At 42.3% G+C, this 27,758-nt stretch overlaps 1 protein-coding gene across 2 annotated transcripts in view; it reads left to right on the top strand.

Moving 5' to 3' along the window:
• SPAG16 (sperm associated antigen 16) overlaps positions 1-27,758 on the top strand; it is a 1,402,284-nt gene that overhangs the window by 1,286,248 nt on the left and 88,278 nt on the right. The window contains exon 16 of one of the 2 annotated variants that reach the window (XM_068245387.1): positions 23,536-23,639. The exons of the other annotated variant lie outside the window; for it this stretch is intronic. Within the exon in view, the coding sequence (XP_068101488.1) occupies positions 23,536-23,624 (89 nt within the window). The 3' untranslated portion in view covers positions 23,625-23,639. Of the gene's footprint in view, positions 1-23,535; positions 23,640-27,758 lie in introns of those variants that run through there. 2 annotated transcript variants of the gene reach the window in all.

Here is a 27,758-nt window from a genome sequence, read left to right as displayed (position 1 = left end):
CCTAACTAGAAATTACCGGGCTCCCTGCAAAAAAAATGACCCCCCCCCCCCCCGAGGCCCACTCAGGGCCATTTTGGGGGCAGGAGGGGTCACAGCATGAGGAGAAAGCATGGCCGCACATCGTGCTCTACCCTCAGCGGGCTTATGCCCCTGATTTTTTTAATAATAATAATAACCCAATTATTTGTATAGCGCTTTTCTCCTGTCAGACTCAAATCGCTCGAGAGCTGCAGCCACTGGGATGTGCTCAATAGGCCACCCTACAGTGTTAGGCCGTCTTGTCTTGAACTCCTTACTGAATAGGTACTGACCCTAGCCAGGATTCAAACTGGTCACCCATGCCAAAGGCAGTGCCCGTAACCAGTACACTATCTAATAGTGTGTTGGATCCATTGTGGGAAGCGAAAATGCATTCTTGTACAATCTGCAATATTTCCCTGGAGAAGTGATGAGTTTCCCATATAGCCGATTGGGATAATGTATGGCCTGGTCTCCAACCAGATCACAAATGAGCCATCAGAGTGGACACTACACTGTTCGCTCCCTCTGGCTGTTGGAGTTTGGCTCAAGAGGGACCCTAGCCTAGTTGTAACAACAACAATATGGGCCAGTTGTTTTTCCGATCATCTATGAGTGATGTCCGCATATATAAGCCCACCATCCCATCCATTTATACCCCCTATCCCGCCGCCTGCTTTCTTCCCCTTTTTGTCTGTAGAGACCCGGCAAGGCTTAATACTGGTAAATTTCTCTCAGCGTTAACATTCCTTAATACAGTATAATTGCTTGATAAAGCAGACAGGTGTTTAAATGCAAATATATCTAATTGGAACTTGTCAGGGTTGCAAATCTACTACATTGTCTGATATGTAAACAACCCTCTGCTAGTAAAATGAGCATTTTGAGAAACATTAGTTTACACAAAGAGAAATCATTTTCTAGCTTTTGAGAATCTAACTGTATTGTTTTCCTGTACATCTATGGTATTCACTGCATTCAGTTCCATTTAGAAGGTAGTCACAGTGCTGTTAGCAACAACAATTACAGCAATTGGAGCAGACTTTGACACAAGCCTTCAACTAATTCAGTCAATACTGTGTAGACCTGTGTAGATTCCAGACCTGTGCACCTGCTCTGTTGCATGGGCAACTCAAACTCCATGTTCCAAAAGGTACTCGATAGATGAAGCTGCTGAAGGAGTCATTAGCTAATTCAATGTTATTTAAAATTACAATTTTATTTTAACCTGCAGCCAGCTTGGAACATTAATAATAATAATAATAGTAAATAGTGCACAGTTGAATTTGTTTCTACCTTGTAACATTGACAACAGTGCACAATTGATACACATATGCAAGGCTAAAGAATATTGTAAAACAAAGAACAGTTTCTATTGCAAAATGCGTACTGTTAGGTGTCAAGAGTTTGCAAACTTCTCCTAGGTTGTATCAGACCATATTTAAGATTATTGAAAAGATAGTGAAAGAGTGGTCATGCAATTTTATTCCTGTGCACATATCATTGGTAAGATTTTTTTTTCTAATAAAGGCAATATAACCCGGCTTTAAAGAGACTCTGTAACACAATGTTTAGCCTTATTTCTTCTATCCCCTAAGTTCCTATGCCTGTTCTAATGTGCTCTGTCTTTCTGCAGCCTTTTCTAGTTACACAGTCACTGCAATATCTCTGTTATATAATCTAATGTTCTTTCCGTTGTTGGCTTTGTTGGCTCAGGCAGGAATGTGCTGCTCTCCTGTGATAGAGTGAAGCTATGCACACACCCTCCACACCCCCTGCAGGCTCTGTGTGTTGTTGCTGTATGAGTCACAGACAGAGCTTCTCTGAGCCTGTCACATTCTGGTTAGCAGCCATGTTTTTTGTTTGTAAACACTGCCTAAAACTGGCAATTACAAGCCAGGATTCCAGCAGGGAGTGGCAGAAACTGCAAAGAGGGGCCCATAATGAATAGAATGGTATGCTTTTTATTGTAAGAATTTTAGAGTACAGATTCTCTTTAAATAGAACTTTTTTTTCAAACTAGTTGCATTAAAATTTCACAAATCACAAGCAAGAGAATCAAATCTACACTGCCAGCACAGGAAGCAGACGTTAGAGTCACATGAAAAAAATGCATGAAAATAAACTGTACTAAAAATAATGTAATGAATAAAGTTGCTTATTTTTTTACAATATTCTTTTATAAATCACTTAATTAAGGTGGCCACACACCATACATTTTTTTTTAATATCTGTTCAATTTAAGAATTGCAATCAATTTTTCTGACTGATTGTAATATTTAAAAAATATGACCAATGTACCACACATGTATGTTCAATTTTTCCCCAATTGTGCTAAAAAAATTATTGGATACCCTGACAAAATTGCTAGGATGTGTATATTAATAAATTGACAATCTAACACACACCATACAATCTTTAGAAAGATTGAAGAAAAATATCTGGCATTCCGGATCGCTAAAAATCGAAGAAAACGGGAAATCCGATCGGATTTTTCAGTCCAATGAAAAAAAAGCTTTCGATTTTTTCAGGAGATCCGATCGTTTTAATTTAAATTGCCGTAAACTCGGATCATTTTATTGTATCCTGTGTGACCACCTTTAGTCAGTGTTTTTAAATTGTAAAATCTTTCCTCTCCCTGATTTACATTCTGAAATCTGTCACAGGTGGCGACATCGTTCGTGCTTTCAGGTGATCTCTTGAAGTTTTGCATTATACATCTGAGTGTGCTGATCTTTGTGGAATACAGATATATACGTGTGCCATCTGGTGCTGTAATGGTTGTATTGCTTCGCACCTCAACTGCGATTAGGGGGGTGCGGCTGCGTACTTCTACTTTGCAATACTGAACAAGCAGACAGGGCCAGGGAGAGCTCACTATTTGCACCTCACAGTGCATTTTACGTGACCCCAATGCCAAAGCCGGAAGGAGGAAGTATAAAGCCCCGTACCCACGCTCAACAGCGGTCTTTTATGCAGCACAATTGTTGAACAACTTTTGTTGTGAAACAAGTTGAAACGACTAAAAAAGTATTTTGCTATTGTTCAAAAAGCTGATAAGACTGATAAGAAGTCATCCAACAGTTGGATTGACTTCTTATCAGTCTTATCAGCTTTTTGAACAATAGCAAAATACTCTTTTTAGTTGTTTCAACTTGTTGCACTACAAAAGTTGTTCAACAATTGTGCTGCATAAAAAAAAGCTGTTGAGCGTGTGTGTATGGGGCTTAAAACATGTGAAGTATGAGTCATGTGAAACTCAAGTACTTTGATCACCAACACCAACACTAAGAATTTTAGAGTACACAGTTCTCCATCCTTTATAGATCAGGCCAAAAGTCTAATGCTGGGAATACACAGCTCGATTCTGAGCCATTTAGATGACTCGATAGATAATTTCCGACATGTCCGATCTCCTGCCCGATCGTTTCGACGCTCGATTCCGCATTGAAGACAATGCAAAAAGATAAGTAAAACGAGTGGTAGATAAGAGAATCGCCTGGGAATCGATGGAGAGGGAGAATTGAGCAGCAAAATCGAGTCGTGTATGCCCAGCATTAGAGCCTGAGACAGTATCAAGATAGTTTGCAGTCTGCTAAAATCCACTGAGGCCTAGAGATGGTAATGCAAGTTTCCCATAGATATTTCATGTGTAGGAATCCGAGTTATTGGAGGCTGGACCACAGCTTTGCATGAGGATAACTAGATTTGGGCACCACTTCTCAATCCGGCATTTTTAAAGTTTCCATTCAGCCTCCACTTATCCCAGTCACTGTATACTGTAGCGTTCCGGTTAACTAACCAGTCTCAACCATCCAGCACAAATTGCCGACAGTACTCACAGTGGTGAAGGCCAACTTCTTAGACTATTTGTGGGCTCTGCTGTGCTGAAAAATTGAGTTCCTGTGACTTTCCCAATGTTAATATACTTACTGTGTTTTAACATTTCATACGGAGTTCATGGAATGTATGTAGAGTGGAGTATAATACTGTATTTCTTAGGCCTATTTTTAACATTAAGTCTCCAGCAACCAGAAAGCACAGTTGTCCGTCATCATCCAAACCCCATCAGTGCCAGATAATAAAGACTCTACTGTATATTAGAAAAGCTAAAAACTGAACAGTGGAATTTCAGATCTTGCCTCTGTTGATGAGTCATATAAAGCAGACTGTGCTTTTGATATTATTTAGTGCTAAAATAATCTACTTTTGATGACAGCGCCCAGCTGCCCAGATGGTGATTTTCTACACAGAGCGATTTTGCTAAACTTAAGCGTGAGAAGCCGTACCGTCTGTCAGTGTTTAACAACAACACTGGAGGGGCAGACTTTGCTTCTGTGCACTTAAAACCGTGCATCCAACTACAAGTTTTAAGCTAATCCCTACAACCCTGAAATAATTATCGCCTCAAACCACATGGAGTGATCACTTCTTGATCTTCTGTATGTGCAGCTGTTTTCCTGTAAATGTGAAAAGGTTACGCATTTATTTTTTCATATTTACATATAAAACATAATTGCTAAAATCAGTTCCATAATTAAAGGGGGCTAGAATGTCAAGCAGAAACAAACATGCACACATTACATTTGGCAGATATGTATCATCATGGAGGATTATTCCAAAGACATCAGTATCAGGCTTCCCTTGATGTGACTGGATAATACTTTATCTCTTGCTGCCACTGGTAAAATGAAGGGAATAAGCATGCACATGCACACACACGCCCAATTGGCTTCTGCTCCCCGCACAGCGCTAATGACTTTATCAACATTGCAAAGCTTTATTCGTACTTGAAGTCTGTTCCAACAACACAGAATGCAGTGACTTAGGTAAATCTTGACTTGGTACAGCAATTACGTTTGTTCCATAATTGAAAGCTACACATTGATCTAAAAAGTTGTTCCCTGCTGTTATCTGACTGATTTTGTTGCTTGTTTATCTCAAAGCTTTTTTTCTTTTCTATATCTTCTTTTTTCTGCTCGTATGCTAGAATTTTCTAAATTCAGTTTTTAAAAGTTGTGAATATCTCCACTCAGCTGGATAGCAACATACTACAGAAGGATCTTGACAGCAGGACTGTAGGGACAGGAAAATGGCAGATGAATATGGAATATCTCTAAATGTGAAGTTTTGCATCTGGGCAATGCCAGTGGAATGGCACCATATAAACTAAATGGGATACAACTGGGAACATCAAACTTGAAAAAAAGAACTTGGGGATAATAGCTGATAGTACATTAGTACATATGTTAAACAATATTATGGGATAAAAAAGGATTTTTAAGAGACTTCAGTGTCTCTTTAAACTCGCACGGTCAGGGACCTCCGGCCCCTAGTGTTTTTTATTATGCTGTAATTTATTATATGAACATGTAGCAGTATTGGCAATGTCTCAAACCACACATCAATTATGTATGTATTTGTATTGCTGGACGTCCTGATTATACCGAGTTTTGAATGTTTCATGTATCTGTGCTCCCTACTATTTGTTTTGTGCTATGTAGAGGGCTAGAAGATGTTGGCACTATAAACATAAATAATAATAATAAATCAAATATAATTATAGGAAAAAAAATGATCCACTTACCTGGAGCTTCCTCCAGCCCCTGTGCCCTCACCGCAGCTCCCGGTCTCCTCCGCTCCTCGCCAGGTCGGGTTCCGGGTCGGCTTCTTCTGCGCTTCACGGCTCGGGTCACATGGTCTCCCCGACGTCATTAGGATGGTACTGTGCAGGCACGCGACCTGCGCCGTGGAGCGCAGAAGATGCTGACCCGAATCCCGACCTGGCAAGGTCGGCTTCACCAGCGGAGGAGACCAAGAGCCACCGGAGCTGCAATGAGGGCACAGGACGGCTGCCAGGGGCTGGAGGAAGCCTCAGGTAAGTGGATCTTTTTTTTTGTGTTGCTTGGACATATCCTTTAATAAAAGGGATAGAAGGTCTATCTAATATAGCTCATAAAGATACTCTCTAGTAAGGCTGCATCTGAAGTATGGAATTCAGTTCTGGGCACCACAGTACAGGAAAGATATTGGAGATTTAGAACAGATGCAGAGATGAGCAACAAAACTGATTAGAGCAGAGGTGTCAAACTCAATTACAAAGTGTGCCGAAATGTTACACTGGGACCTAGTCACAGGCCAACCTCAATATCTACTGGACACTTATCTCCCTTATGAAGTTCCCTGGTGTCTAGAGGCCCCCACCTTCCACTATACAGTTCCCTAGTGTTTGGTTCATTCCCCCTGCCTCCCCATATGGCTTCCTTGGTGTCCTAGGGCTTTCACCTCCAGTATAGCTTCCCTAGTGGTCTAGAGTGGGCCAAACATAATGCAAAGTGGGGAATCAACTTGAGGGTCAAATTTAATGGCTCTGAGGGACAGATTTGTCCCGTGGGCCCGAGTTTGACATATATGTATTAGAGGGATTAAAGGTTTCACTTACCAGGAAAGGTTAAATAAACTGGGCTTATTTAGTCTGGAGAAAAGACGCCATAGAGGAGATTTAATTAACATGTATAAATACATCAGAGGGCTGTATAAAAACTTGGCAGATGAGATTTCTGTTCCTAGGCTTTTGCAAGTAACTAGGGGACATGATCTGCGCATGGAGGAAAAACGTTTTAGCCATATATTTAGGAAAGGGTTCTTTACAGTTAGATTGATTAAGATCTGGAATGCATTGCCACAGGAAGTAGGTATGGCAAATTCTATATCTACATTTAAGAGGGCTTAGATTATTTCCTTGCATTGAAAGACATCCATGGCTATACTGTAATTACCAGGTAATTCCCAGTGGTGTTGATACAGGGATTTTATCCTATTGCCAACTGGAGTCAGGAAGGATTTGTTTTTTTTTCTCCTTTTGGGGCTAATTGGACCATGCCTTGTTATGGTCTCTCGCAGAGCCGGGACAAGTTCCCCCTGCACCCAAGGCTGAGACTCCAATGTGCGCCCCCCCCCCCCACATCCATTCCACCCCAGCTGTCACATACTGATTGCTATTAGACTAAGAGGCGCCCCAGGGCCTCCAACACTGTAATCTCTAGTTATCTGGCTTGCAGTCACTGCCATGTATCCCCTTTTCTTTTTTCACTCTGCTTCAAACACAATAGGGGAATGATAGCTGAGTGAGTTGTGCGCCCCCTCCTACACTGCACCCTGAGCCTCTCCTGCCTCTGCCTCGGCTCGGCCCTGGTCTCTCGCCTTCCTCTGGATCAACAGGGATATGTGAGGGTGCAGGCTATTGTTGTAACTTATTTTCTGTTTGAACTCGATGGACGTATGTCTTTTCTACCCAGCACAAATAACTATGTAAAGTTAGTTAAAGGGAATCTTAAGTGACATGTGACACGAGGAGACATGTTTATGTACAGTCCCAAGCACACAAATAAATATGCTGTGATGCTTTACTATTTTTTTTTGCCTAAAAGAGTTAATATTCAGCTATGCAACTAACAGTTTTTCTCCAGTCGGGAGCCAGTCAAACTATAGCTCCCACACTGATAAGGACTTATAGCCATAAAATACTTTCCTGGCACAGAACTGGGCTTCTTAGAGCAGGTAATACATCAACATCTCATATACTTTAGCATTCTGAGACACGGGACAGACTGTGTCATTGAGCTGAGACAAAACGATAAATCTATTTTTTACGTTTTTAAGCCTGTCACATTCTGGTTAGCAGCCATGTTTTTTGTTTGTAAACACTGCCTAAAACTGGCAATTACAAGCCAGGATTCCAGCAGGGAGTGGCAGAAACTGCAAAGAGGGGCCCAGGAGAACATAATGAATAGAATGGTCTGCTTTTTATTGTAAGAATTTTAGAGTACAGATTCTCTTTAAATAGAACTTTTTTTTCAAACTAGTTGCATTAAAATTTCACAAATCACAAGCAAGAGAATCAAATCTACACTGCCAGCACAGGAAGCAGACGTTAGAGTCACATGAAAAAAATGCATGAAAATAAACTGTACTAAAAATAATGTAATGAATAAAGTTGCTTATTTTTTACAATATTCTTTTATAAATCACTTAATTAAGGTGGCCACACACCATACAATTTTTTTTAATATCTGTTCAATTTAAGAATTGCAATCAATTTTTCTGACTGATTGTTATATTTAAAAAATATGACCAATGTACCACACATGTATGTTCAATTTTTCCCCAATTGTGATAAAAAAATTATTGGATACCCTGACAAAATTGCTAGGATGTGTATATTAATAAATTGACAATCTAACACACACCATACAATCTTTAGAAAGATTGAAGAAAAATATCTGGCATTCCGGATCGCTAAAAATCGAAGAAAACTGGAAATCCGATCGGATTTTTCGGTCCAATGAAAAAAAAGCTTTCGATTTTTTTCAGGAGATCCGATCGTTTTAATTTAAATTGCCGTAAACTCGGATCATTTTATTGTATCCTGTGTGACCACCTTTAGTCAGTGTTTTTAAATTGTAAAATCTTTCCTCTCCCTGATTTACATTCTGAAATCTGTCACAGGTGGCGACATCGTTCGTGCTTTCAGGTGATCTCTTGAAGTTTTGCATTATACATCTAAGTGTGCTGATCTTTGTGGAATACAGATATATACGTGTGCCATCTGGTGCTGTAATGGTTGTATCGCTTCGCACCTCAACTGCGATTAGGGGGGTGCGGCTGGGTACTTCTACTTTGCAATACTGAACAAGCAGACAGGGCCAGGGAGAGCTCACTATTTGCACCTCACAGTGCATTTTACGTGACCCCAATGCCAAAGCCGGAAGGAGGAAGTATAAAGCCCCATACCCACGCTCAACAGCGGTCTTTTATGCAGCACAATTGTTGAACAACTTTTGTTGTGAAACAAGTTGAAACGACTAAAAAAGTATTTTGCTATTGTTCAAAAAGCTGATAAGACTGATAAGAAGTCATCCAACAGTTGGATTGACTTCTTATCAGTCTTATCAGCTTTTTGAACAATAGCAAAATACTCTTTTTAGTTGTTTCAACTTGTTGCACTACAAAAGTTGTTCAACAATTGTGCTGCATAAAAAAAAGCTGTTGAGCGTGTGTATGGGGCTTAAAACATGTGAAGTATGAGTCATGTGAAACTCAAGTACTTTGATCACCAACACCAACACTAAGAATTTTAGAGTACACAGTTCTCCACCCTTTATAGATCAGGCCAAAAGTCTAATGCTGGGAATACACAGCTCGATTCTGAGCCATTTAGATGACTCGATAGATAATTTCCGACATGTCCGATCTCCTGCCCGATCGTTTCGACGCTCGATTCCGCATTGAAGACAATGCAAAAAGATAAGTAAAACGAGTGGTAGATAAGAGAATCGCCTGGGAATCGATGGTTGATGTTTATGTACAGTCCCAAGCACACAAATAAATATGCTGTGATGCTTTACTATTTTTTTTTGCCTAAAAGAGTTAATATTCAGCTATGCAACTAACAGTTTTTCTCCAGTCGGGAGCCAGTCAGACTATAGCTCCCACACTGATAAGGACTTATAGCCATAAAATACTTTCCTGGCACAGAACTGGGCTTCTTAGAGCAGGTAATACATCAACATCTCATATACTTTAGCATTCTGAGACACGGGACAGACTGTGTCATTGAGCTGAGACAAAACGATAAATCTATTTTTTACGTTTTTAAAAATAATATAAAACTGTGAGATACCTATAAGTGATGTTTTAAGAGGAGGAGGATATACCGTATACAATGGTTTAGCTCATCTGTTTATTTTCACTTAAATTTCAATGTAAGTCTGGACTCCCTAGATACTGACTGTATTTTCTTTTTTTTTTTTTCTTTTTTTTTTAGATTCCTTTATTTATAGAAAATAGATTTCACATCCAATACATAAAACCAACATAACAAACTTTCATAGTACGACATTAGGTAATCGGGAGTGAAGTGTTTTTAGTCTCTTCAGTTGGGTACATACAAACATATTTTGGGCCTTAATTGGAGTTACCTCCTCTTTTTTCCTCACAAAATCCCCCAAATCTTCATAACTCCCAGAAACTTTCCCCATCTACTATCAAATTCATCAGGAGGGTCATTCCTCCCACGCCCCCCCCCCCCAATTCCACCCTCTTGACTCTAAAGAGAACAGGAAACCCACTTTGGTGCTACTACCCTCACTACCATACCTCTACCCTCCTCTCTCATATTCATACCCATTCATCCTTTCAACGTTTCCTCATTTATTCCCCATCCACACATCCTCCCCCCCCCCCTACCTCACTCACTCCCATTTGGGGGGAGCACAAGATCCCCCCTCTCCAACCCCACCACAACACCCCCCCCCCCCTCTCCGACGTCCCTATCTGCAAGTCCACGATTCCATATCACCATTTCTCTCTCCCCATCCAAGGCCAGAGCTATCTTTTTTTTATCATATTATTCCCTTGTATTCCTCAGTATTCTTAAACACTCCCCATTTTGCCCACGTTTTTTCCCAATCTTCGCTTTTCCCTCTTGTTGAGGCAATCAAACCCTCCATTCGTTGCGTGTGCTCAATTTCAGTGAACCACTCCACCAGCGGGGGTATCTGAGGTGATTTCCAGTTTCTCCCAATAAGAGCCCTTGCTGCATTTATCATATGGCAGCTCAACGAGTTTCTATATTTTTTCATGCCCCATTCATTGTGATGTAATAGAAAGAGGGCTGGGCTAAAACTCCAGTCGATTCCCGTAACCTTACATATACATGAATGTACAGTTCTCCAGAATATCTGGATTTTGGGACAATTCCAAAAAATATGGAAAAAGGTACCCACTTCCCCTTGACATCTCCAACACCTCACATCCAAACCCGGAAACATCCTGCCCAGTCTCTCTGGTGTCCTATGCCACCTAGTCAGGATCTTAAACCCCGTCTCTTGTGTCCTTGCTGAGATGGAGGTCTTATAAGTTAGCCCTATTATTTTGTTCCATTGTTCTTCCATAAAAGTTACCTGCAGATCCCTCTGCCATTTATTTCTCAAACTGACAGTATGGTCTACTGTGCTACTGCACATTCTATATATCATAGATAATACTCTCTTTACTCGTCCCACTGTGCTACATGCTACTTCAAATTTTGTGAGGTCTCTATTATAATCTAACTTCTTCCCCTGTGACAAAGCAAAATGATGGAACCTCATAAGGCTCCACCAGTCCAAGTTAGGTTCACCCCGTTCTTCTCTAATCTCCTCTAGTAATCTCCAACCTCCGCCCCGTATCAAGGTGCCAACATTGACATCGGGGCCTCTTCTCCACTCAACAAAGTCACCCATAGAACATGTCTGCTCGAATCTGGGGTTCCCCAGAATTGGCATCATAGGGGAGGGAACGGGAGAGAGATCCTTTCCCTTAATCCATGAAAAATTTTTATCGTATGATTAGGAAGAATGCTAGCTGGGTGTTCGCTCTTATACAAATAAGTTTCAAATAGATTCTGCTCAATATTTACCCAGGCTTTAGTTTGATCATGCCTATGCCAGTCAATTATTCTTATCAATATTGCCAATTGGTAATATAAATGTGGGTCGGGTACCGCCAATCCTCCCTTACCTCTCGGTTGCTTCATGAGTTCCAGATGAATTCTGGAGGGCTTGTCCATCCAAATAAATCTCACGAGGTCTCGTCTTAAGTCATGGAAGAATCTAGTCGGAACTGGAATGGGTAACGTCTGATATACATACATCAGCCTAGGCATAACATTCATGTTTATTATATTTATACTACCCAATAATGAAAGATTAATTTTCCTCCACTTGCATAGATCTCCCCTTAACTTAGTGAGCAATGATAGATAGTTAAGACGATACACATCCCTCATCTCTGTTGTGATCTTAATACCCAAGTATGTCAAGCCCTCTGTTACCCACTTAAATCGAAAATTCTGTTTCATATGGTTAATCGCTTGTTCTGAGACATTAATCCTCAATGCTTCACATTTTTCCCAATTTATTTTAAAATTGGAAATATATCCAAATTCAGAAATTTCCTTCATGAGATTTGGCAAAGTAATGTGGGGCTTTGTTTTATAAAATAGTAGGTCGTCCGCATAAGCAGCTACTCGATGTTTCACTGGGCCTACTCTTAATCCAGCGACATCAGGATTCCTTCTGATATTATAATCTGATTCCCCCAGAGGATCTTCCAACCCTAGTTCACGCCTTCATCACATCACGGCTGGATTACTGCAATGCCCTTTATGCTGGCCTCCCCAAAAAGGACCTGCGTCGCCTGCAATTAGTGCAGAATGCTGCTGCCAGATTGCTAACAAACTAGCCTCGCCACTGTCACATTACACCGATCCTTCGCTCACTGCACTGGCTACCAGTAGAATGGAGAATACTCTTCAAGATTGGACTGCTGACATTCAAATCCCTGCACAATCTGGGCCCTGGATACATGAAGGACTTGCTGAAGCTGCACCACACCTCTCACAACCTCAGATCAGCTAGTTCTATAAACTTGGTCACTCCCAGAGTGCACCTCAAAAAATATGGCGATAGAGCCTTCTGTCATGCTGCCCCTACTCTTTGTAACTCCCTGCCACACCCAGTAAAGACAGCACCATCCCTGGAGCTATTCAAATCCAGACTGAAAAGCCACCTGTTTAGCCTGGCATTTCCGGAAAATTCTTTGTCTGTACCACAATGGTCTGAGCCATGCTTATGCACTTTGAGTCCTATGGGAGAAAAGCGCTCTACAAATGTTATTTGTTGTTGTTGTTGTTGTTGTTGTTGTTGTTATTCAAAAAGGGTTCCAACTTTATTGCAAATATGAGGGGGGACATTGGGCAGCCCTGCCGGGTCCCATTACTAATTTTAAATGATTGAGACAGTTCCCCATTAACTCTAACCCGTGACGATACACCCTTATATAAAGCCAAAATCCATGACATCATATGATTCCCAATGCCAATATGCTGCAACACCCCTTTCATATAGGTCCAGCTGACTCTGTCAAAGCCCTTTTCGGCATCTGTTGACAGAAAAAAGACTTCATCTGCTGAGACCTTGGCCCATTGCATCAAATCGACAGTCCTTATTGTGTTATCCCGTGCTTCTCTAAATGGGATAAAGCCCACCTGATCAACGTGAATAAGGTCACCAAGCCAAGGAGAGATTCTATCCGCTAAGATTTTTGCGTATACCTTCAAATCAACGTTCAGCAGGGAGATTGGCCTATAACTAGAGCATGAGGACAGGTCCTTCCCCTGTTTATGGATGATCGTTATGTGGGATTCCAACGAGTCCCTGCCCCAAGCGATCCGATTTCCCCCCTGTCCTATCGCATTCAGCGCAGAGACCCAGTAAGACTCCAGGTCCCGTTCAAAGCGTCTATAATACTCTAATGTAAATCCGTCGGGACCCGGAGCCTTACCTCCTGGCATCTTAGTCAGTACCCGTCTAAGTTCCAGTCCCGAGATTGGGGCTTCTAATGAATCTATTCCAATCTGCGGGATTTTCCCCATACCTGATCGTTCAATATACTGCTTTATTTTTTCTCTTACGGTTTCTTTCACTTGACCTTGTCTATCTGAGGGCAGATTATAAAGGTTCTCATAGAACTGTCTAAACACCCTTGCATGGGATTCGTTTCTATGATGTTTTTTCCCCGTACTATCACAAATAACAGGGACATAATTAGCAGTTTGTCGTGCTCTCAGAGACCTGGCCAGCATTCTTCCTGTTTTATTTCCAAACTCATAGTATAACCTCTTGCACCTCTGTGCTGCAAAATGGGCCTTTCTAAACAGCATTGATTTTAGCTTTCCTCTTTCTATAGTCAATTCCCTCAGAACCCGGTCCTGCAGGGAATTTTTATGTTGTCTTTCAAGGTCCCCTATTTTCAGAAATCTCTCTCTCCTGCTCCCTCTTTACCCGGCTACCCTCTTTTATTAGGAGCCCGCGGATAACACACTTATGGGCCTCCCATACCGTTACCGGTGAGAGAGATGGATGAGTGTTATCCCTAAAATAGTCTTCTATTTCCTTACCTAATTTTTTGGCAAATTCCTCTCTCTCCAACAAGGACACATTAAGCCTCCAGGTACCATTCTTTCTCCTGATGTCCCCAAACCTCATCTCCAGGGTAACCGGGGCATGATCTGATATCGTAGCGGCACCTATATTGGTTTCCGAATCCTCCGACAAAAGATTATGCGAGACTAAAAAAAAATCTATATGCGAGTATGTTCCATGGGGGTATGAAAAACCCGTGTAGTCCCTTTCTGCTGGGTGAGACGCCAGATATCTACTAGTTGATTACCCACTAGTTTGCTTCTAATTCTACGGGTTGCTTCCATAGACTGTCCCGACTTTCTGGAAGAAGAGTCAATGTTAGGGTCAAGCACCATATTAAAGTCCCCCGCCAATACCCAGGATCCCTCTGCAAACTCACCGATAGCTCGCATAGAGCCTTCAATGAAGGAGGTCTGTCCCGTATTTGGTGCATATAAAGTACCTAATGTTAATTTCTGGGAGTTAAATATCCCCTTAATGGCCAGGACCCTGCCCTGCCCATCTCGTTATACCTCAACATTTTCTACTTTGACTTGCTTGGATATTATTATAGCTACCCCCTTCGTCTTTGCTTCTTGGGAATTACAATAAAATGCTGTTGGGAATCTTCTATTAGTAACCCTTGGATGTATATCTCCTTTTAAGTGTGTCTCTTGGATAAAAGCTATATGGGCATGTGATCTATGTAGGAGCTGCAATAACATTGATCTCTTTTCTGGGATATTTAGGCCTCGGACGTTAAGGGAGACAAACTTAAGGTGGCTCATATTTTACAGATCTCTCGCAAGCATTTACTTTATTGCACAGGGGCATCGGACGGGTCCCCCCCGATGGCCGGGAATCCCCGACCCACCCAACCTCATACTCCCTCCATTCTCTCCCATCAAATCCCCAACACTCATCCCCATACATCCATACCCTCCCCCAAACACACCACACACACTGTACCTTTGTCGTCACTAACCGACCTTCAATCTCCTGTGGAACATATCCACCTGGTCCCTTTCGGGTCCCTCCGAGAACACTCGTCTCAAGAGGAGTCCACAAATCTCCCCCCAGGGCCATTCTCAAATGACCCAAGGAGGGGCATGGATTGCCTTTAAACGTAAAGCCCACCCCCCCTCCGGACCCCCACAAACCCATCTAATAGCTTTGAGACCTCTCACCGTGCCCCCCCCCCCCCCCGAGCCGGGGCCACCAAGGGCAGCCGGGGCCCACCCACCACCGCCAACCCCACAACCCACCGCGGCGGGCAGGCCCTGCCCGCCCAGACCCAGGGCCCCGACGCAGGGGGGCCCGGGGGGAAAGGTACGTCGGAGCCCACATGCCCCCCCCCTACGAATCCCCTCTCTTCCAATCAAACTTCATCTAATTTAATACCCCTTATTAGGTTCTCCACCCCTATCATACTTATGTCTATAAGACCCATCCTCCCCCTCCACCAGAAACTCCCCTCCGTAACACACCTCTCCCTCCCCAATGGTTAGATCTCCACTTGTCAATCATATTAAACATAACACACTGCCCAGACAAGTAAAGATCAGCAACCAACCGACTAATGGGGATAAAAACTCCCCTCTATTTCCCTTTACAGCTACTCAGACTGAGGAGATCGAACCATTTCTTACCCAGTATTCTTCACATCTATTTTCTTAAAAGTCACTAAATCATCTATTACAGCCTTAATAACAGGTCATACATACTCTTCCCCCATCTAGTGCATAAATATCTTTTACTTTTTTCATGTCAAACCAGACGTATTTATTCCCATACAAATACATTAATATATATTCACCTCACAACATTACTATCTTTCATTCGTGCCACAACCGCCCCTCCTCCCTTATTGTAACTTATCCTGTGCAACATAATTAGGGTACATAATGCAACATAACCCCAGGATATTGCAAACAATAATTTCAAAAAGTGTCCCCCCCATAACCATCAAAAAATGCTACAATAGCACTTCCTTATCCTATACCCCATGTGCCCCAGCGGCGACTCCGGGCTCCACCCTTAGGCGGCGGGCGGAGTCACCCCTAGGCCAATGCCCAGTGCCCTCCCTCCTCCCCTCCATCCCCTATTGTAACTTATCCTGTGCATAACAAGGTACATAATCAAACATACCCCCAAGGTATTACAAACAACCACTTTCAAAAAATGACCTCCCAGATCCATCAAAAATGCTACAATAGCACTTCCTTATCCTATACCCCATGTGTCCCAGAGGTGGCTCCAAGCGCCACACTTAGGCGGCGGGCGGAGTCACCCCTAGGCCAATGCCCAGTGCCCTCCCTCCTCCCCTCCATCCCCTATTGTAACTTATCCTGTGCATAACAAGGTACATAATCAAACATACCCCCAAGGTATTACAAACAATCACTTTCAAAAAGTGACCTCCCAGATCCATCAAAAATGCTACAATAGCACTTCCTTATCCTATACCCCATGTGTCCCAGCGGTGGCTCCGAGCGCCACACTTAGGCGGCGGGCGGAGTCGCCCCTAGGCCAGTGCCCAGTGCCCTCTCACCTCCCTTCCAGCCCAGTGTATGACACCCATTTTTCCTTTCTCCACCGTATAGCATAAACAGGGTACATAGTCCAACATACCCTCATATTATTACAAGCAGCCCCCTTCAAAAAAGGGACCTCCCCCCCCCCCAAATCCATCAATAATGCTACAATAGCACCTCTCTATCCTATACCCCATGTGTCACAGCGGCGACTCCGAGCGCCACACTTAGGCGGCGGGCGGAGTCGCCCCTAGGCCAGTGTCCAGTGCCCTCCCTCCTCCCCTCCACCCCCTATTGTAACTTATCCTGTGCAACATGAACCTGGTACATAATAAACATACCCCTGAGGTACTACAAGCAGCCACTTTATAGCTTATCCTGTATAGCATAAACAGGGTACATAATCCAACATACCACCCCCTAACCACTTAAGCCCTGAGTGTATTTTTACCTTATGGACCAGAGCAATTTTCACATTTCAGCGCTCCGCCCAATCATTTGCCAATAACATTACCACTACTTATCACAATAAAATGATCTGTATCTTGTTTTTTCTGCCACTAATTAGGCTTTCTTTGGGTGGTACCTTTTGCTAAGAATTATTTTTTTCTAATGCATTTTAATGGGAATATTAAGAAAAAAAATGTAAAAAAATAATTATTTCTCAGTTTTCAGCCATTACAGTTTTAAAATAATACATGCTTCCATAATTAAAACCCACGTATTTTATTTGCCCATTTGTCCTGGTTATTACACCATTTAAATTATCTTGCTATCACAATGTATGGCGCCAATATTTTATTTGGAAATAAAGGTGCAGGTTTTCATTTTTGCATCTGTCAGTATTTACAAGCCCATAATTTAAAAAAATAACAGTAATATACCCTCCTGACATACATGTAAAAAAAAAGTTCAGTCCCTAAGGTAAGTATTTATGTCGTATTTTTTTTATTTGGGCATTTATGGGAGAGAGTGGGAGGTAAGGGGTTCATTTTAAATTATGTGCAGTTCTCTTTATTAAAGTAAATGATTGTAGGTCTAATTTAACTTTTTGGCCTCAAGATGTCCTCAGTTATTAGCTTCCTGCGCATGCTTTTAGTACACAAACAGGAACTAATGCGTGTAAGTGTAAGTTACAGTGTTTACAAATGACCGCAGGCATCTAATTGATGTGCGATCATGGACACGGGGAACTAGAAAAATGAATGGGAACTGCATTCCCATTCATTGATCTCCGGGCTAACATGTAGCAGTAAGAACTAGTGCGTGAGCACGTGAGAGCGCGCACAGCGGCGATTGTAGCAGAGTTACGAATATCTACTCCCCTGAGGCTTAGATAAAGTTTTTTAGGGGAGTAGATATACTGTACTGTAAACATTAACTAATATTGCAAGCAGCCCCCTTCAAAAAAGTGACCCCCCAAATCCATCAAAAATGCTACAACAGCACTACTTTATCCTATACCCCATGTGCCCCAGCGGCGACTCCGAGCGCCACACTTAGGTGGCGGGTGGAGTCGTCCCTAGGCCAGTGCCCCCTCATCTCCCCTCTACCCCAGTGTATAACACTCATTTTTCCTTCTCCCCTATTAAACCTTATCCTGTACAGCCCGAACAGGGTACATAATCAAACCCACCCCCAGGATATTGCAAACAACCACCTTCGAGAAGTGACCCCCCAAATCCATCAAAAGATACTACAATAGCACTACCTTAGCCTATACCCCAAATACCCCAGCTGCGACTCCGAGCGCCACATTTAAGCGGCGGGCGGAGTCGCCCCTAGCTCAGTGCCCCCCCCCCCCCTCCACTCCACCTCAGTGGCAAAAAAAAAAAAAAAGTACATACATAAAAAAAGTGCATACATATAATAATAGCATACCGCATTCCGGTTATTGATAGTATCAATTCTTAAATACGATACATCTTATTACTGAACCTTGAAAATAACCCATTTCAGGCTGTATAAATTCTACTTCCAGGCTCATAATTATTAATCCCCAGTCTGAGTCTCTGAGATTATTTAGCCTTTACCCTCCTTCGCCCACAACCCAGAAAGCATAATTTCAACACTCTCAGTATGCAACATGAGACCCAGCCAATGTCAGGGGGCCAATGTCTTTTTATAGTCCCGGAGGTGGCCGGAAAAAAAAAAAAAAGGGGGGGGGGGGGAACCTCAAGGGTAATAATTATTGTCTCCAAGCCAATATTTCATAGTCCTACATCTCTCATTTTCATGACCAAAGGCTCATGAAGTTTTACCCAGCCATCAAGACTGGGAGAAATCAAGTCTGCTCCTGCATAGCATCAAGTTCTGGGGATCGTACTGAAAATCGTATCAGGGAGCAAAACACAAAATAAGAAACACAAATCGCAGCTTCAGACTCACGTGACCTGTGTCCTATTCCCGGTTCCCCTGAGCTTTACCAGTTCTTCCCATGAATACAGCCTCCGGGTCCCATTCAGGGAGATCTACACTTGGTAGCTTCAAGGCTCTGTAGAGTTCCGCCAGCTCTCCAGGGTGTCTCAAGGCAAATGACAGGGCTCCTTTCTTAATCAGCAGAGCGAAAGGATATCCCCACCGATATGTTGCGCCTTCTTTTTGTAACATCTGCAATAACGGGCGGAGGGCTCTTCTTTGCTGCAAAGTTGTTGGTCTTAAATCCTGATAAAGCTGAAGAGATTTCCCCTCATACATGATTTGATCTTTTTTCCGTGCCGCATTCATTATCTCCTCTCTATCCCTGAAGTAATGTAATCAGCAGATCACATCGCGAGGGCGATCCAGGTTCTGGGATATTGGTCTCAATGCTCGATGGGCTCTGTCCAACTTGATCGATTGGGTTGCCTCTCTCTCCATTACACTATTAAAAATACTCTGCAAAACAGTCCCCAATTGGTCTACATTTATTGTCTCAGGGAGACCTCTCACTCGTATGTTGTTTCTGCGTGAGCGGTATTGCAGGTCTTCAACCTGAGAGCATAATTCACTACAGAGCTGCTGCTGTTTCTCCTTATACATTTGTAATGTCCTCAGCTCCTCCCAGTATGCCTCCATTTCTTTTTCCAGACTCTCTACTCTCCCCCTCAGCTCAGTTACTTCACCCGCGACCACCATCACCTCAGATTTTGTGGCAGCTAGTATCCTGTCGGTTTGATCCAGCAGGTCCTGCTTTGTGAGCATGTTTTTTAAGTATTTCCATACCTCATCTAGGTTATGCATCTTCTTAGGTAGAATTGGAGAGCCTGAGGCCTGCTGAGCCGCTTTTTCTACCTTCTCCGTCATCTTCCCTGGTGGTCCGGGGGCACTCGGGGAGGTAAAGTATTCCGCCGCTGACCGCTGCGGTGTCTTAGGTGATGCGGCGTTCGCTCCTCTCTTCCTATTGTGGCTGGCCATTAAACACCGGGGGACGCCAGGGCTCCACGAGGCCACACGCTAGCAGCCCAGGATCCGGCGATGGGGCAGGATCCGGAGGTGGGGCAGAACCCGGAGCGCACCTATGTCATCACGCACCTCCCGCCCCTCCCTGACTGTATTTTCAACAGAAAAGCTGTAAAACAGCCAGTGGATGACAATTCTTCCATAGTCCAGGAAAAGTATCTAGTTAAACACTCAAAAGCTGTAGAACAAGGTAAATGTAATACTTGTTGACCTGATTGCAAAATGCGCATTACCATGACAACGCACATAAACAGTGTATGCGCAGTACCAGGTAGAGTAGTTTGCACTACACTAATGCCATACTGCGCATACACCGTTTATGTGTGTTGCTATGTTAATGCTCATTGTGCTCAACAAGTGTTACTAGGTTCAGTACAGGCTGTAAACGTTGCTGTGTGGTGTGCAATGTTACCGTTTATTCTGCATCAACTCCATTGTGTCTTACTGCTTATTACCTGTATTGTGTAGTCTCTCACCCCTATTACCATTGTCTGTAACCTTTGTTATTGCCCAGCGCTGTGTAATATGTTGGCACTATATAAATCCAATAATTAATAATACATTTTAAGTCCCTGATGCACTTAGGATTTGCAAAAGGGAAAATCATAGCAAAAGCTGACATGTGTCTCATAGATTTCGAAAGAGGCTGGTGGAGGATTGTAAATTTGTGTGATAAACAGTTGTGCTTCTAATTTAAAAACCAAACATTCACTTCTCCCTCTTGGATCAGTTTTGACTTGGAGATATTTTAACTGCGGACCATTCATAAATAATAGCAAATCTCCAAAGTAGCAAAACTAAGATATTGTCACCATGCATTATTACAGTGCTGGAGACATAATGCAAATGTTGTGATAGCCAAGACAAATAGGCAAATAAAATGTGTGGGTTTCATCTACAGTATTTTAAAACTATAGGTGATAGAGTTGGAGAAATAGTGTATTTTTTTCATTTTCCCCTTGTTTTTCCATTTGAAAAGCACAGAAAATAACTTAAAACAAGTATAACTCCTAAAAAGTCTTATTTGTAACTAAAAAAAAAAGATATTTAGGTGGGACAATCAGTGATAAAGTTATGGCCAAAAGAACGGGAGGAGCACTGTCAGCTAGTCTCTTGGCAATAAAGATAGCCATACGGCCATACATCAAGTGATGATGAGCAGATTCGACCAAGAGACAAGTCTCTCTCTAATCAAATCTGATTAGAGAGAGACCTGTCTGCTGCCCATACACCGCAGGCCGATTCCCAATCGATTTCAGCATCAGATCTCTCAGGAATCAGCTGAGCCCGCCGACTTGCCGTTGTGTGTGTGTTTGTGTGTATGTTTGTATGTCATGTATAAACTTGCTGTAATTTGCATTTATAGATTAACTGTCCTGTGTCTTCCATCTTCTGCCTCTCTTTAATTAGCCGTATACACACTGCAGGCTGATGTCACGTGGCGGCATGCTATGTGCTGGCAGCGTGTATGCGGCTAATAGAAGAGCGACGGAAGATGGACGGGCACCGCGGCACAGGAGAGGTTATGTATAAACCTACATTTATACATTGCGGGAACAGTGCAGGGGGTTTCGTCATGTTCATTGCTCATCCCGATATCGCTCGCCTTTACCGTCGCGCACTCAATTGAGTAAGTCGGCTCAACATCTTGCAGCATTGATGGGACAAATTTTGGCCCAAAATTGGTTGCAACGTCGATCGGGCATGCACTTGGCGGCTCTGATTTTCATCTGATTCCGATTATAATTATCTAATCGGATGATCGATCGTCTGCCAAGTCACCTGATATATGGCCACCTTAAAGTGAGTGAAAATGAAAAACTTAGTGAAAATGAAAATCTGGCAGCCTGCAAGTAAAAGAAAGTTATATTTACCCTGTAGTAAATAGCTTGGTGTTTTTCTCCGAGGAGAGAGAGGAGGCGTGGACGGGCGCCAGAAGTCAGGTGATGCAGAGACTTTTGGATGACATCGTGGGACGAGATTTCTTGGGTAAATATAACTTTCCTGTACTTGCAGACTGCCAGATTTTCATTTTCACTCTGAAGGTCCTCTTTAAGGATTAAATAGCGTGTGGGGTTTAGTTGTTATTTTTTTTAAAACAGTTGCCATTGTAAAAAGCTTCCTCACCCCTATTTACATTCTGAAATGTATCACAGGTGATGACATATTTAATCCTGTGAGGTTATGTCTGCAGAAAGTTTGTTTACTATGAGTTCTAAAGTCAGTAGAAAATATACCTGGTCTCCCAAGATGTTTTTTTTTGTGCGGGGGGGGGGTTTGTCCACATAGCTAATCAGTCTCAGCTAAACACGGCTGGGAGGGCAGGGCTGCATACCCAATATACAACAATATATAGATATAGGAAGTGTTCCTAATGCCATAAATTACCATAAAAGTGGGTATCCTGAATAATTTACAGCATTCCTCTATATGTCACTACAGAGCCTCTTTAATGTTTTTACCTCTCATTTTCCAGAGAATGCAGGGAACAGAGTTGCCATGACAAATAAACATGTACTCATTGTGACCATAGATGAAAGCGTAAGAGAAAGCGCTTTCATCAGGCTCTGTAAATAGTTAAATTTACAAGGCCTGTACAAGCCTTCTTTCTTTGGAATACACAGAAACAATAATACTAAAGTGCAGTCTTAAACTACATACAGCTTGTAATCAGAAAATAGGAAGTAATTATGGATTTCAGGAGAGCTCTTTTTGGAACATCTACATCTGTACTGGTAGAAAATGTACTGAAAATGTCTTTGTTAGCCTACCCATAAGATAGTGTAGTGCTGTCTGATGAAAGTCAGCTGAGATAGAGCGCACATTTGTAAGAATGAGGTTGAATCACCCATAACATAATCTAAGCAGTTGCCTTTTGGTCTCTGGTTGTCTGGCGCTTTACTTTTACAATGTACGTTCCATGACCTGTACTCCTGATCCCTTGCCTCCATAGAAAATTGTGAATACTCAGTCCAAATCAATAGGGGTGATTCTTGTAGGGACCAAGAATACCTAGGCGTGAAGTAGGGAAAGACCGGGAGCCCAATTATGCAGTATTGTCAGGGATAGGGAGGATAAAAATATATAGATATATACACTCATTAAGGTGGGTTGCAGTACCTGCAACCACCGTATAGGCCTTCAGGGAATTAACCGTCCCTGCTCAGTACTCTAGGTCCTGCTGAGGACTGGATGGACACTCTCAAGTAGTGCAATAGACTTTCCAGAAAAACTGTGAAAACTATAACCTCCAAAGGAGGTCTGACTGGTAATAGGTAAGATGGAGGCGCCCAATGTATGTTCTATTTTAGAGTTTTAAAATATAATTAAAAATAAAAAAGATGTAATCACTTACCTCTCCAGAATATATAGACACCAGTCAACTGTAAAAAAATGTATTCAAAAAGCAATCTGATAACCATGTTTCACAGGTCATGGCTCGCTTCCTCAGTGCAATACAAAATGCCTTGATGCCTCCTTGGTATAAGGAGAATGATTAAGTGTATTGCCCCACTGATATACTTTTGGAACTCTAGGGATGTCTCAGAAGGATCAAGAGTTCAGCCATCTTGCAACATGGAAGAATGTAGTCAGCTTTCCATCTGAAATGGGATTGGTGAAGTGAAGCTGCTGGAGTGGACATTTTGTCGTGATTTTTGGCAACAGATTCCATTAAAATGTGTGGGAAGAGGAGACGGTGTCCTTGTAGATAGGTGCTATCATAAAGCCAAGTTGTTCTTGTTGAAATGTTCACTTGACCAGCATATGTATAATGTGTGTAAGAGTGTGCTTCTACTTCAGTACAGAGGTCAAAGAATGTCACATTTGCTAGTGATTCCCACCACCTAAGTTCATTTTCATCATCTTCTCTGGTTGTCTTCTTGCACAGAAGACCTTCCTTGACCAGTGATATCTTAGTGCCACAAAGGCTATGTTCACATATCTTGGTGGATTTGAAAGAAATGTGTGTCTACTATTAGGTGTTCTCCCTGCCATGACTCAGTGTAGGCTCTGATGCATTAATGAATCAACACAGTAACCAAGCAGCTCGGGGTGACCCAAAAAGCCCTCCTACTAAAAAGCAATGCTAAGTGTGGTTTGCCTTCTTAAAACAGAAGGAATTTGCGATAATTCAGCTTAAAGTGAACATCTGTGGTTATCTACAATGCACCGCTACTGAATATGCATCTCTTTATGCCCCAGAAGTCAAGCTTGCATCCAGAACCGCTGGTGTCTAGAAAGCCTATAGCGTTACATTTTACAGAGGCAAGCCACACTTAGCATAAGTGAATCAAATGACCTATTTTGATGAATCCCAGTGATAAGCTGGCAAATGCTTGTCACTGCTGCAAGCACTTATTTGAATGTGTACATGTTCTAATAAAGAGTTGGATAGATGCACAGCACCCGTGGCAAGTATCATGATCTTTCAGGAATACCTTGCATTCTTCAAAGAGTTTTTTCTTGACAGACAGTGTTGTGTGTTAGACTAACGTGATCAGTTACAACACAGTACTGTGAACATGCCCCTAAAATTGTATGGGCAGTGAATTGACATGCAGAATCATTCTGCAACACAGCTGAGCACTGTGAACTAACTAGCCGTTTCATTTTAATATGACATTATGAAAACTGAGCATGAAAGCCTATTTTTATGTTAGCAATATAGATTGTGACTACTAAATTGTAACGGTTAAAGCAGTAAAAAAACATGACATTCTAGTGAACTGGACCATAAACAATTAGTGTGCCCTCAATAGTTCCTCAATAGGAAAGAAATGTTTGATGTATAGACTGTTATTATACCTCACTATACACAGCTTACTCTCCTTTACCATGTCCTGATGTAAACCAATAATGTTCTCTGAGCAGAAGGCAGATCGATAACCTGATCAATATTGCCACACACTGGTAGTAAATGCTGAGAGGAATTTTGTCTTTATTGATTTAGAGAATTGCATTAAATTGGCTTTGATGTGTATAAAAACATTTCCTTATTGATCAGATATTTCTGTTTCTTATTGTTCAGTACATGCACCTGGGACAAGCAAGACATTCTTCCTCAACATTTGGCTGGTAAATGCCTGAAAGTTCTGTGAGGAGATAGCGTGGAAACATGTGTCGTTTCTGCACATGCGATACATGTGATACTTGATCAGGTGTTTTTGTGGCTACACATGTTATGGGTGTAAAGATCCTGATGGCCACACTTGTATTATGACCCTTGTAACTGTAGTGGCTGGATAGTGTACAGGTTAAGACCTTGTTCACATTATAGGCGTTTTTGTAAAATGTTAAGCGCGGGCAATTTTCAAAATCGCCCTGAAAGTGCTTGTGCAATGATTCTCTATGAGAGAGTTCATATCAGAGAGGTTCATTTGCGATCCACTTTGAGAAGCGGTGCTTGGGCCATTTTTGAGGTGATTTTCCTGAATGGAAGGTATAGGAAAAAGGCAAAACGCTCACAAAATCGCTTTGGCAAGTGATTGCGTGAGTCTTTTTTTAAAAATACATTGTATTTATTTTGTCTGGATTTTTTTCCAGATCAAAAGAGAGAAGTGCTCTGCAAAAGCGCTTACAAAAATGCACACAAAAATGAGCGAACTCAGAGAAAATTGCCGGAAAACAGGAAAAAAAAGCCCACCGTGGACGGACAGACACACAAGCCGAACGTAATGTGAACTAGGCCTTAGGGCTCTGCCTCTGACACGGGAGACCAGGGTTCGAATCTCAGCTCTGCCTGTTCAGTAAACCAGCACCTGTTCAGTAGTACACCTTAGGCAAGTCTCCCTAACACTGCTACAGCCTATAGGAGTGATGGCTAACCTTGGCACTCCAACTGTCTTGGAACTACAAGTCCCATGAGGCATTGCTATACTCTGACAGCTCTAAGCATAACTCGGGGAGGCAGAGGCATGATGGGATTTGTAGTTTTGTCACAGCTGGACTGCCAAGGTTAGCCATCACTGGCCTATAGAGTGTGTCCTAGTGGCTGCAGCTCTGGCACTTTGAGTCTGCCAGGAGAAAAGCGCAATATAAATGTTCTGTGTCTTGTAAGATGGGCCCCCAGGGTGTGAGTGTCACCAAGAAGTGACAAAGGAAGGGTTGTGAACATTAAGGGACCCCATCAAAGTTTTCTTGGGGGGCCCCATGATTTGTACTAATGCCCCTTAGGAAGTGTTGTAATATTTATGTCCTCCAGTAAATACTTATGCTCTCAAGTGGCAAGCGTAATTACTTACCTAAGGTGTGCTTCTCCTCTGGCCATAGGAGCTGCCATCTTCCTTCACGGACCGACCACAGCTGTAACACATCATGAACTTCCCAAAGAATACGTGCATACACATTTGCTGCAATGCATGCCGGGAGATGTAGTCCATGGATGTGAGAGCAGAGTTATATAGGAGCATTACACATTTGAACTATCACTTTTTAATGTTAAACAATGTGTGCATCCAACTTATAAATGTGAAATGCACTAGTGCCATCTTGCATGTTCTCACAAAAATATACTTTGCCACCCTTAAAGAGAAACCGTAACCAAGAATTGAACCAATCAGTAGCTGATGCCCCCTTTTACATGATAAATCTATTCCTTTTTACAAACGGATCATCAGGGGGCTCTGTATGGCTGATATTGTGGTGAAACCCCCCCTCCTGGAATATGTGAGGACCATGGTCCTGGCAGTATCCGGTCAGTGAACCTCGTTGTATTGTGGGAAATAGCTGTTTATAGCTGTTTCTAACTGCCAAAAAAAAGCAGCAGCTACTTCCACTGACATCACTTGCCAGCAGTAAAAATGTCACCATGTAATACATGTCAGAATGTAAATCAGGGAGCGGGAGGATTTTACAATGGGCAAATACTGACTAAATCATTTATACAAAGTTATTGTAAAAACAAAGCACTTTTTTTATTACATTATTTTCACTGGAGTTCCTCCTTAAGGGGGTGCTAAAACTGCGTACACACTATACTAAACTCGGCAGAGGCAGCCATTCAGGGCTATCTCAGCCAAGAGCTTGGGTGTCCCCCAAGCTTATTTAAAGATCTGGAATACTGGGTCTTTAAACAATACCGACGACTGGGTGCATTGTTCCCTTTCTTACCCCTCCCACAGGGAGTCACTGTCTCATGCACCACACCTGAGCTCTTATTCCTTTCCCTATAGAAACAGTATGCAACTTTGTATTATGGCAGAACAAGGCATATGTAGCGCACTTGGCCCCCAAACTTTCACCCGAGAGATTGAATCGCAATCCCTGAGGGCAACAACCACTGCACATGTGTGTTCGGACCTTAGATCTGTATGGGAATTCACACATTAGCAGTGGCACTGGGAACAGTAGAGAATAGGGACTTCTGCAACTCATTACCTCAGGATAACACACTGACACTGATAAAGCGAGCTGTATACACTTCCCAGAGATCTTCTTTAAAAGAATGTTACTGGTATCTTTTGACATTCGAGTTAAAAATATATTTCTATTCTTTATAACATTTTATTCACCATTGCTACATTTTTATCTGTTTTGTTCCCTCAGCTAGCCATTGTTAAATGCTATTGACTTTATATATTTTATCTTTTTGATTTTCACTCCAGTAGTTTTGATTGTTTTGTGTTTGGTACTAGAAGAACAGAGACCTGGTGGAATGGTGTTCACATGACAACTGCTTGCTTTATCGCAGCAACTTCACCTCACCAAACAGAGAATTCAACCTTGAAAGGGGCCTATTAGAAGTGCTCATGATAAGGCA

Source organism: Hyperolius riggenbachi, chromosome 7 (genome assembly GCF_040937935.1).
Source record: "Hyperolius riggenbachi isolate aHypRig1 chromosome 7, aHypRig1.pri, whole genome shotgun sequence".
Taxonomy (NCBI): Eukaryota; Metazoa; Chordata; class Amphibia; order Anura; family Hyperoliidae; genus Hyperolius; species Hyperolius riggenbachi.
This window is presented reverse-complemented; position numbering and strand designations above follow the sequence as displayed.